The 12,294-nt window shown below is 50.6% G+C and overlaps 1 protein-coding gene across 4 annotated transcripts in view; it reads left to right on the top strand.

Moving 5' to 3' along the window:
* Nucleotides 1-9,399, top strand: part of LOC121598408 (teneurin-a) — a 38,027-nt gene extending 28,628 nt beyond the window's left edge. For all 4 annotated transcript variants that reach the window (XM_041925236.1, XM_041925218.1, XM_041925247.1 and 1 more), the window contains 3 exons: nucleotides 233-552; nucleotides 628-3,398; nucleotides 4,748-9,399. In XM_041925236.1, the coding sequence (XP_041781170.1) occupies nucleotides 233-552; nucleotides 628-3,398; nucleotides 4,748-5,977 (4,321 nt within the window). In that variant the 3' untranslated portion in view covers nucleotides 5,978-9,399. The remainder of the gene's footprint in view (nucleotides 1-232; nucleotides 553-627; nucleotides 3,399-4,747) is intronic.
* The last annotated feature ends 2,895 nt before the right edge of the window (nucleotides 9,400-12,294 follow it).

Here is a 12,294-nt window from a genome sequence, read left to right as displayed (position 1 = left end):
TCCGGAATCAGTTCCGGAATCTTCTCGGGTCCGGAATCAGCTTCGTAATTGGAATCGATTCCAGCCATTGGAATCGACTCCGGAATTGATTCCGAACAAGGAATCAGATCCGGGTAGGTCCGATTCCGAGCTCCCACCAGTAGTACGGTGGAGGGGGATGCGAATTGCGCACAGTTTGTTTTCTTTTCACACAATTGTTTCACCCTCTTTTCCCGCTTCTCCTCAAAAACAGCCAAGAGTGCGATTGTCAGGGTAAAACGCTCAACTACTCGCGACGCAAGCCAGCGAACGGCACGAACGGCGGCCAGAGCCCCTCCAGCACGGACCGGGGAGCGGTCGGGCCGGACGGTAGCGGCGGTCCGTTCTGTGTGTGCCAGCACGCGAACGATACGGCCAGCGGGCGGAAGGAGTACCCCGACACGGCGTCCGCGTTCGGTGCGGCCAGCAATGGCGGTGCCGCCGGGGAAACGATCCTGTCCTCCAACATTCGCTTCCAGTCGATCTCGGCCATTGCGGTCGCCCAGGACGGTGTGATTAATGTGGCCGATCAAGGTGAGAGCCGCAACGGTGTAGAAATTGTTGGCAAACGTCAAAAAGCTAATCTAATCTTTCCCTCCCACCACTCAGGCTCGCTGCGAATCTTCGCCCTGGAGCACTATCTGCCCCAGCACGACAGCAACGGCGAGTTCCAGATACCGTACACGCCGCTGAACGAGCTGTACGTGTTCAACCGGTACGGGCAGCACATCGCGACGCGCGACCTGTCCACCGGCAAGTCGCGCTACTCCTTCCTCTACTCGAAGAACACCAGCTTCGGCAAGCTGTCGACGGTGACGGACAGCTCCGGCAACAAGATCCAGTTCCTGCGCGACTACAGCAACGTGGTCAGCTCGATCGAGAACGGGCAGGACTACAAGACCGAGCTGAAGATCTCGCCGAGCGGGCTGCTGACGAAGGTGAGCGCCCGGTCGGGCGGGGGCCGCAAGGTGGAGGTGCTGCTCGACTACGAGTCCAACAGTGGGCTGCTGATCAGCCGCACCGAGGGCCAGGAAAGCTTCATCTACCAGTACGACGACTTTGGCCGGTGCGTGAAGGTGATTGCGCCGAGCGGCGAGATCGTGCACGTGCACACGCTGTTCGACGACCGCTCGACCAAGCCGAAGCAGGAGGATCTGCTCGTGTCGGTGCAGAGCAGCATCCGGTCGGCGTTCGGGGCGCGCGGCGCCTCCAAGCCGACCGAGTACTCGATTACCGGCGGCATCCAGACGGTGTCGATAGCGCGCGGCGGCAAGGAAACGGTCGGGCGCATCGGCTCGATCAACCAGACGGTGTCGCTGTCGCTGCCGGCCGGCATACGGCTGGAGGCGTCCGCGGTCGCGACCCACCCGTGGCTGGAGCGGTTCCTGCCGACCGAGGCGGAGATGCTGCCGATGTGGTCCCACCAGTCGCTGCACGTGGGCGACCGGGCGGCGAACGACCTGTACTCCAGCTACGCCCTGTCCGCGATGGGCTGCAATGGGGGAGGGACCGAGCAGCAGCAGCAGCAGCAGCACCACGGCCGTGGAGCAGCAGCAGCAGCAGCCGCCTCCGCCAGCGGTGGCCCCAAGGGCGAGAAGATGCTCTGCCGCGACATCTTCGTGAACGATGGCAAGAAGCTGCGCATCGAGTACGATCCGATTGCGCAGCGGGAAATTTTGCGCGACCGGGACAACGAGGTCATACTGGTGGTGTCGTACGACCAGTCCGGCCTGCCGACGATGTTTTCGCCCGGCGCGGGCGACGTCTACTACCCGCTCAACATTACGTACGATCGGTTCAACCGGATCGAGGGCTGGCAGTGGGGCCCGTCCGAGCTGAAGTACAACTACGACCGGCAGGGCCGGCTGGCGGAGGTGAGCAGCCTGCAGGACGGCATCGTCTCGTACAGCTACAACGAGGGCAACCTGCTCGAGATGATCTCGCTCGGCAGCCAGCGCAAGTACAAGCTGGTGTACGACCGGAACGGGGGCCTGCGGGAGATAGTGCTGCCGAGCGGCACCAAGCACACGTTCAGCCTGCAGCCGTCGATCGGCTTCCTGCGCTTCACGTACAACCCGCCGGGCAGCTCGCGCTCCTACCTACAGCACTACTCGCACAGCGGTGTGCTGCTGCAGACGGTGTTCCCGGGCGATGGGGCCCGCATCGTCTACCGGTACGACGACGAGGACCGCATCTCGGAGATCGTGCACGGGGACGGGCGGGACGAGTTCCTGTACCAGAGCGGGGCGCCCGCCTGCGAGCTGCCGATGGCGATCATCCACACCGAGCGCGACCTGGAGTTCCGGTGGGACTTTGACTGTGTCGGCGAGCTGCTGCTCGAGGAGCGGATCGACTTTTCCGCCCGCAGCGGCCTGTCGAACGTGAAGTTTAACTACGAGTACGACGACCACTTCCGGCTCGCCTCGATCGGTGGCCGCATCGGGGGACAGAATCTGCCCCAGCAGTCGTTCGGGTACGACGAGCGGACGGGCCGGCTCGCCACGATCGGCCAGTTCGAGGTGATGCGGGGCGGCGACCGGCAGATCAATGCGACGACGGTCAGCGACCGGACCGGCACGTTCATGCGCACGGTCAACGGGAGGTTTCTGCTGATGCAGCTGACGCTCACCATCCACCGGATGGAGGTGTTCCGCATGGAGTTTGCGCACGATCTGCACGGCCGCATCGTGCAGACGCGCACATACACGCGCAACGTCGGCGTGAACACGTACACGAACGTGAAGAACTTTACGTGGGACTGCGACGGGCAGCTGGTCGGCGTGGAGGCCCAGGAACCGTGGGGCTTCCGGTACGACGACAACGGCAACATGCTGTCGCTCACGTACCGCGGCAACACGATCCCGATGGAGTACAACGCGCAGGACCGGATAGTGAAGTTCGGCGAGGGGCAGTACAAGTACGAGCCGCGCGGGCTGGTCGCGCAGAACGCGCGCGAGGAGCGCTTCCACTACAACGCGAAGGGGCTGCTGATACGGGCGACCAAGCGGGGCCGGTTCGACATACGCTACTTCTACGACCATCTCAATCGGCTGATCACGCGCAAGGACAACTTTGGCAACGTGACGCAGTTCTTCTACACGAACCAGCGCCGGCACAGCGAGATCAGCCACATCTATTCGCCGCGCGACGGCAAGCTGATGTCGCTCACGTACGACGACCGCGGGTCGCTGATCTACGCGCAGGTGTACCGGTACCGGTACTACATCGCGACCGACCAGTGCGGCACGCCGGTCATGATCTTCAACCAGTACGGCGAGGGCATCCGGGAGATAATGCGCTCCCCGTACGGCCACATCGTGTACGACTCGAACCCGTACCTCTACATGCCGATCGACTTCTGTGGCGGTATACTGGATCAGGTAAGCATCCAGCACGAGTGCTGCAAAATGTCACTGTCAATGTCATAAAAAATCTTACTGAAACAAAATCCATATCACCTCTGACTATCCACGTACTCAACTGTGATAATCAGAGGTGATACTCAAAACGATTGGTGTGACCAATGCATGTTTCGTGACATTTTTGCGATCATCGCTTGGGCAGTCACTATGTCATGACTTTTTTTAAAACTGTGATCAGTTTTGCAAAATGTCACTGACATAGTCATGACTACTTCCGGCTGAAACAAAATCATGTCAGCGTCACGGGCTCTACTGTGATGATCATTAGTGAGACGCAAACAGTTGGTGCGACCATCACATGCTTGGGGACATTTTATCTTCTCTTCAGTCAGTCATTTGTTTTCGTGTCGTGATGATCAGCGACAGAAAATGTCATGACCAAGTTGGGCGCTAAACAAAATATCACCAAGCATGTGGTAGGTCCACCAACTGTTTGAGTCTCACCTCTGATCATCTCAGTTGTGAACGTGAGCTGATTTGAGCTTCGTTGCAGTCATGAGTCATGAGTGAGTGTAACAATGACATTTGGCAGCACTGTTCACAGCCAGAAAAAGTCATGATTGTGCTTGCGACGTCATTAAATTCTGCTTGTCAGTCTGAGTACCGCGTTGGACTCAAGAATTCGCATGTCTAGACTAGTGTTGGGCAAATCTGATTCAGATTCATGAATATGAACGAATCTTTGAAATGATTCACTGAATCTGAATCTCAGCTGCAAAGATTACTGAATCCCGAAAGATTCACGAATCACTAGGGATTCATACATCTCGAAAGATTCACGAATCTCTATGGATTCATACAACTCCTAAGATACATAGAGCTGGATCTTCTCCTTATTCTTCTTCTTGTCATGGCAACCTACGTAGTCGTGCCAGCCTATACAGGCTTTCGAGACTTTTTGGCAAGTATCAAGCAGCCGGATAGTTTGTTTTGCAACGGGGAGACGGTCCATGGTTTAAACCCACGACGGGCATGTTGTTAGGCGCGATCCCGCCAGTACAATGTTTTGAAAATCATACATCCCTAAAAAATCATCAATCCCTGGAATGAGGATGTGAATTTTAATGAATTTAATCTTTGAAGATTAATTTATCTTTCGAGATTCATAAATCCTTGGAGATTAATCTTTTGGATATTAATCTGGAGGAATCTTTTGAGTGTCAGCAATGAGCATCAAGCCACCATGGATATTGTTCATTGTTTTCGTTGGTGAATATCTCGTGATGCTCACGACATTTTGCAGCCCTGGTCGGGACTGATCAGTTGGATGTTATCTAATTTTGTTTTTTGCTTACCCGTTCCTCCAGGTCACCTCGCTCGTGCACATGCCGGACGGGAAGGTGTACGACCCGCTGATCGGGCAGTGGATGACGCCGCACTGGGAGCACGTGGACCAGCGCATCCGCAAGCCGACCAAGCTGCACCTGTACCGGTACAACGGGAACGATCCGATCAATCCGCCCCGGCAGCTGCAGGACCACCCGCGCGACCATCTCGACTGGCTGCAGCTGATGGGGTACGATCTGGACAACATGATACCGCAGGCGTCGATCGCGAGCCGGTTCTACCAGCAGCGCAGCTGGCTGGAGAATGCGCTCGCCTCGCCGAACGTGCTGCGCCGGCAGTACGAGGAGCGGGGCGGCTCGGGCGGCATCAACATCGGGTCCGGCTTCATGGCCCACCTGATGGAGCGGTCGGTGCGCACGCGCCAGGACCTGCTCCAGCTGCCGGACAGCTTCTTCGGCTCCAGCCTCAAGTCGGACCCGCTCGCGATCGGGCCGTTCCGGCTCGGCTCCGGTTCGGATCCACCGTTCGGGCACGGCATCATCGTGTCGCGCGTCGTCGCCGACGAGCCGGAGGGTGGCTACGCGATCGTGTCGAGCGTGCCGGCCGCGAACCCGATCTACCGGGACGTGTACACGTCCGTGTTTAACCGCACCCGGCTGCTGCCGTTCACGTTCGTCGTGCACAACTCGCTGCAGGACGCGTTCTTCTTCGTGAAGGAGGACTCGTGGCGGGCGGCCGAGGACCGGCAGCAGCTGAAGCGGCTGCAGGGCCAGGTCAACACCACCTTCCACGATCCGGTGTCGGCGGGCGGGCCGGGCGGCCCCGGCGGTCCCGGCGCGGACCGGTCGCCCGGCGGTGGGGCGAAACCGTCCGCCCACCAGGACGTGAAGATACACACGACGAACGCGATCATCAACCTGAAGTACGGCACGACGTCGGCGAAGGAGCGCCAGCGGCTGATGCATCACGCGAAGCTGCAGGCGGTGCGGAAGGCGTGGCACCGGGAGAAGGAGCTGCTGCGCAGCGGGCTCATCTCGAGCTACGAGTGGAACGCGCAGGAGATGGAGGAGATCATCAAGAACGGGTACGCGAACCTGTACGAGGGCGAGTACGTGCACGACATCGACCGCTATCCGGAGCTGCTCGAGGACCCGTTCAACGTGCGCTTCACCAAGAAGAAGGTGAACCAGTCGCGCAAGCGCAAGCGAAGAGACGCCACCGACGATGACGGTCCCGCTGGCGAGGTTTAGGTCGGCAGGACATTTGGGCCAACAACCTGCAGCAACCCTCTGTATCTCTGTGTGTGTGTGTGGGTGGATGTGCGTGTCCTGTGTGTCTGTTCACTGTCTAGTTGCGTAATAATGGCTGCAAGTGGAAGAGAGGCAAATCCCCAAAACGGAGATGCGTGTGTATGTGTATGTGTGTAGTAATGTGGCTCGAATGACAAATCCTCGCTATCACTCGCTGTCTCTCTGTCTCTCTCTCTGTCTCTCCCTCTGTCTCTCTTTGGGGAGAACTCCGTCCGATTTTCTGTTGTTCTGTTTTCCATTAACCGTTTCCCGCCCCAAGTGGTTGTCTCTAACCTAGGGCCTCAGCGTCATCACACACTCTAAACACTCACACACACACACACACAGCATAGAGAGGTGAATGTAACATGCCGCCCATCACAGTACAGCTTTCGGCTGTTTTTAGTCGCAGACGCTAGGGGTTTTTTTAGGGTTATAATTTTGTTTTGTTGAGCGCCTACACCAGGAAGCGCTTGAACGAGGCGCACAACGGGTACGCACAAAAAGAAAGGGGACAACGTTCACGCCTCACACACTGACACACACACACACACGAAAGATAGGCTGTTAGGCTTACACACGTGGTTTTAGGCACCCATTCCCTCCCTCATCGGCTTTAAGCACAATGTTTAGTGTGTTTTGTAATTTATTTTGCATATTAAGTGTCCAACCTTCTCCGCCAAACCTAAACCACCGCACAAAGCGCCGCCATCCAGCTCCTTCCCCTTTTGTGTAAGGCTGCTTCGCTTCCGGTTTAGTTTGTAAGCTGCATGTCTGTCGCTTAGCTCTTCCGGTCTGCTGAGAAGAGAGAGAGAGAGAGAGAGAGAGAGAGAGAGAGAGAGAGAAAGAAGACGAGCCTAGGTATTATATAACGCATCCCCCCCCATCCCCCCAACACACCCTATCGACTTGCATCAAGTCCCGACACAGGGGCCCCTTTCCCTTTTAAGCTTGCCGGCGAAAATTAACAGAAGGTTGACAAACACGTGTAATACTGCTAATTGTAAGCTCAATCAAACGCTGAACGACTCAACAGCCATTTTTGTTGCGATACAACAACATCGTCCTACCTGATCTCTTATACGCACCTTGGGAAGAATGCAAAAACACGACGATTTTGTGTTGCCCTGTTTTTCGAGCAGGTACTCGAATCTAATTCTAGCTTTCTAGGCAGAATTAATCTAGACTGAAAAGGCTAGTTTTGTGTGTGTGTGTGGTTTTGTATTGGAGTGTTGACATGGTTTCAGCCTCCTGAACTGTCAAACTCCACATACAAAATAAAACAAGCTGCCTAGAATCGTGAAGCGGGCTCCAATGTTAGATTTACGTTTATATTATGTTTATTTTTTTAATTCTATTTGAATCTTTCTTTACCTTGTGCTAGATTAGTTGTTAGTGAATAGTTTGCGCATTAAGTGTAGATGATGTATTTATGTAGCGCACGGTCGTCGCAGTAGTCCAAACGCGCCTGATTGTCCTCCCCCCCCCCCTCCGCCCCACTCAGTGCATTTGGGGGAAAGCATCGCAAAATTCTTCCTTGCGATGTTTGGTTTGGATTGGATTGGTTTTTTTTCTCTCTCTCTCTCTCTCTCTCTCTCTTTCTCTCTCTTGTTGTTGTTGTGAGACCAAAAGGGGAGCACACCACACAGCACAGCCCAGCACCAGAGAGAACGAGCGGGGCCGAACCCGCGCCCGGAACCCTTCGATAGCTACAAAATACTCATTATTAGACCGAACCCCCAGGGCGAGGACACGGTCGGTTGGCGATTCCACTTCGATGCGGGGTGCAACGCCAAAACCACAGGCGCCAAATACCTATGAATGTGTGCTGTAAGGATATGTGTATGTGTGTGTGCGTGTGTGTTTGTGTACTGATGGAAGCGTGTTGTAAAAAGAGAAAAAGAAGGAGAGAGAGAGAGAGAGCAAGAGAATAAATTGTTAACACAGAAAAAAAAACCAAGGAACTGAGGTAATAATTTGCAAGCAAGTAATAAAAAAACGGCCGCATTAGAGAGAGAGAGCGAACAGCGGTAGTAATAGTAGTAGCGAGCGGGTGGTTGGCAGGCTAAAAACATGGCATAAAGTTACAAGGATGTGTAGAATTTAATGAACAAAAACAAAAAAACACAAAACAAACAAAAAAAAACAAAATACAACTAGCAGTTTGCAAACAGGAACAAAAAAGAGAGGAAAAAGTAAGGAAAACAGAAACACTCTACTGGAAACTAAGCAAAACACACAGCAAAACACAAAAAAAAAACAAAAAAAAAACAACGGTATTAGAAAATAGGATGTTTATACCCTATTCAACAGTGTAAAACGAATATGAAGCAGCAGCAGCAGAAGAAGAGGAAAAAAAACAATGGAAAAGATATGGTGATTCGAGCTTTTAAGACTGTCGTCAAAACATTTTAGGAATGGAAGGTAATAGATGAAAGTATATATAAAACTAAAGATACTATAGAATTTGCAAGCAAGAGAGAAAGAAAGAGAGAGTGCGAAAGAAAGAGAAGAGAAAAAAATATGTGTACTACTTCCTCCTTTTACTACTACCCTCGAATGGAAGGAACAGGAAAAAGGTGACAAAACAAAAATGTTGAAAAGTAGACATTTCGATCGTGAAGAAGGAGAGAAAGGGAGAAATTAAATTAAAAGAAAAAACACACACACACGCCAAGCGAATACGTAGCCATGGGGGAGGGGGGGGGGAGATCACAGATCCCCCCGCCCCCTACTTTGCGTCACACACGAACATGATTGTATTCCTGATTTCGCTTACTTTAGGAACGAAGAAACTCTCCGCTGGTGGTCGGTCCCGCAGGCGCCCTAGTGAACAGACAAACTAACAAAAAACCCGTTCGGTACGAGTAAGCGAAGCAAAGCTACCGTAGAAAAAAAAGACACATACACACACACGGAAACAAATAATTGGTAAAATGGGATCCAAACAAACAAGTATATATATATATAAATATGTATTGTATGACGATAAAAAAAACGGTCTGTGCCACCCTCCCCACCCCTCCAACCGGGTGTGTCCCGATGGTTTGCGACGGCCCCCTTTGCGTTGTTTTTGGTTTTCTTCTTGTCTCGTTTTCGAACGATAAAGAGACCGCCAGCAGTGGAAATTGTTTGGGAGCGCGCTCGCTACAGCACCACCACAGACCCATCCACTCGCTACTCTTTACATGTATTATCGAACTGTAAAGTAATGCAACCCGCGTGTGTGAGTGGGTGTGTGTGGGGTTGGACGATTGCATTTTCTGCACAGGCACGAGGGAATGGGGGGGGGGTGTGGGGCATTTAATGTTTTTGCCTTTCGAAGGAGGGCAAAGCCAAACGGGCGAATTTAAACCTTTCGGTCTGATTGAGTGGGGAGAAGGGAAAAAATGGTAAAGAAAAAAGATAAAAAATAAGGCAAAGAATTAGACAAAGGCGACAACCCTAGTAGTAGTAGAGAGAGAGAGAAAAGGAGAGGAAGTAAACTAAAGCAAAACAAAACAAACAAAAAAGTGACATTATTGTGACACCCGCATCCTTCCATCGTTCCCAACCCCTGCAACAACCCCTCCCCACGGTCCCCTTGTGTATGTGTAGTTTATGCCATTTTATGTATAGGTATTATAGCTCTCTCGCGCTCTCTTTATCGCCCCTCTCTCTGTCTCACTCTATCTCCCTGTCTGTTACCAAAGGGCGTTAAGGTGTTTTGTTTCGTGTTAAGCCATGTTGAGCAGCCAAGCAAACCATCTACATGGTCCAGTTTCGTCCTCGGACTTTCCCCGCGCCTGTATGTATAGAAAAAGGGTATTATTAGGGATGTCGTTGCAAAGAAGAAGAAGCAGAAGAAGAAGAAGATAACACGAACGAAGCGGAGCACAATTTCCCCAGACACCTAGCTGTATGCAAGATCGATGGATGCCAAACGGAGTAGGGGAAGTTGGGGTAAAGCAGCCAACAGATGTTCTCCAACATTGGCCCAGAGGCAGGGTCAGTGGGATGGGTGGGGGTAGGACTGCAAAACTGCCGTTTGTGAGCGAGATCCGCACGGACACCCGACTTAGCTTCCCCCAACCCCAACTAGCACCCTTCTCTCCCCCCCCCCGTCCCCCTCCTCCACTCCATTGCTACTGTTGTGCAAAGGAGAAAAAAGGGAAAAGTGGATAGCATAAAGCGGCGTAATAAGGATAGTGTATCTGTGTGTGTGTATGTGTGTGCGTATGTATGTGTGTGTGTGTGTATTTGTGTGGGGTTTGTCAAACAGCCTCGCTTCCCTTGAAGTAGCACACGTAAAAACAAACAAACAATTAAACCCTTGCAACGCGGATGCAATGCGAATTGCATTTACCGACCCTCCTTTTTCCCCCCCTCAATACCCACACTTTCTCTTATTTCCGCACAACCACACACACACATATATATGGAAATATTTATATGCAAGCATGAGGTATATTTAGCCCGCATACCTATACGCACACATAGGTGGGTAACGAATTGCTGACATGTATGCGTGTGGTACAGGCGTGCAACAATTGCACTAAAACAAGGGGGAAAAAATGCGAGAAAGAGCGAAGAGCGGAGAGAGGGAGAGCGAGAGATACAGAGAGTAAAAGGAAGGGAAAATAAATAAATGCACACACATGCACACACAAATACGCGCGCGCGTGCTCGCGCTTGGGACGCATACGGGAAGGCGGCGGTAATTTTAAACGTGTACATAGAAATGAAAATGTGACAAATTTTTGAAAATAATTAAGAATAGGCTGTAATTTAGTGACACAAAAAATCGAGGAAACAGGAAGATTAATAAAGGAAGAACGTAAATGGATGCTTGTGGTGTTTGTTTAGGTTTTTTGACATTGTAATCATTTCGCCCTTTCATTCAGCATTCATTGTTTAGATTTTTGTATCGCTTACCGGGCTACTATCCCCCTGTGGTTGTTTGATTACCCTGCAAAGAGTTTTTTTTTACCACGATTTAATGAATGTATGCATCTGAAAAACTGAAAACTTTTGTTCTTTGAAAAAGTTGTCGATTGATTTAGTGCAGAGTTGTCAAACTGGTGGCCAGTATTACTGCTTCTATAGTACATGCCAGTCTGTTCCGGATCCCTGAAAAGTGAAGAGATTTTCAACATCACAGGATTCTCTCCTTACAGGGTTTCACACGATTTTTTGATCGTATCCCATAGATTTTCGGTTCGTTCCTAAAATGTATTGGTATTTTCCGATTGGATATCAATACAATTGGACCAAAACATTCTGGGAAATGACCAAAAAATCGTGGGAACGCACCAAAAAATATGGAAACCCACCAAAAATTGATGGGAACCAACCAATAAATCGTGGGAAATCCTGTATTGTCAGACCATTGTATTGCCATAAGACCTAGTCGGTGTTTTATTCTACCTGCTCTCTCTATGCATGTATGCACCAAAAAGATATGAATTTCACCAAAAACTGTACGAGTCATAGAAACCAAAAATGATTATTTCGATGAAAATGAGCATTCAATTCTGGACAATTTTAGTAAAATGGTTAAAAAATGATGTAAATTCTGTTACACCCTTTTCTAATGTATGCACTGTAACATTAACTAATGAAAGATTCATAGTAAAAAATATTTGGCTAACAATTCTTAAGGGAAACAACTCGCGTTTTAGCTTCAAACTCATACAAAATCGTAAATGTTCGAAAGTGTCTTCACCATGTGCATGGGGTTTTAGAACATTACTTTTTTTTCATTTTGAAGCAATCAATCAAGCTACTTGACTGTAGCATGGTAAATCACGTCAACACAAACACGTGATACTTTTGATAGCCTGTTACAAACGATCTCAAGCTTTCCATGAGGCAGCGTACCAAGACCGATGCGATAAGATAAACCATGGTTGGGCTTATGACTGTGATTTTGATCGTCATTATGAAAGAAGATTTCTATGGAGATTGATAGGAAGAAAGTAACGGTTACTAAGGACTTGTATGACATCTTGCGCTCCCCGACTGTCAAATCAAGATTTGTCCAAGTCTCGACTGGACTGAACGAACCGACCTGTAGTAATTTATGGACCTTGGAAAGCATCTAAAGTAAATATTTCTAACGTACGTAAATCCTGTCCACAATTAATTAAGAAGTTTGTCATGTCCAGTTTTTTCCATTATTATTGCGTACTACTTCTTGTTAAAACTATGTAAATAAACATTGGTATAAAACTTTGTAAATTTTAGAAACATCTGAGGCCTATGGCCAATAGGAAATAATCTAGCACAGTTTTTTTTAC

Source organism: Anopheles merus, chromosome X, assembly GCF_017562075.2.
Source record: "Anopheles merus strain MAF chromosome X, AmerM5.1, whole genome shotgun sequence".
Taxonomy (NCBI): domain Eukaryota; kingdom Metazoa; phylum Arthropoda; class Insecta; order Diptera; family Culicidae; genus Anopheles; species Anopheles merus.
This window is presented reverse-complemented; position numbering and strand designations above follow the sequence as displayed.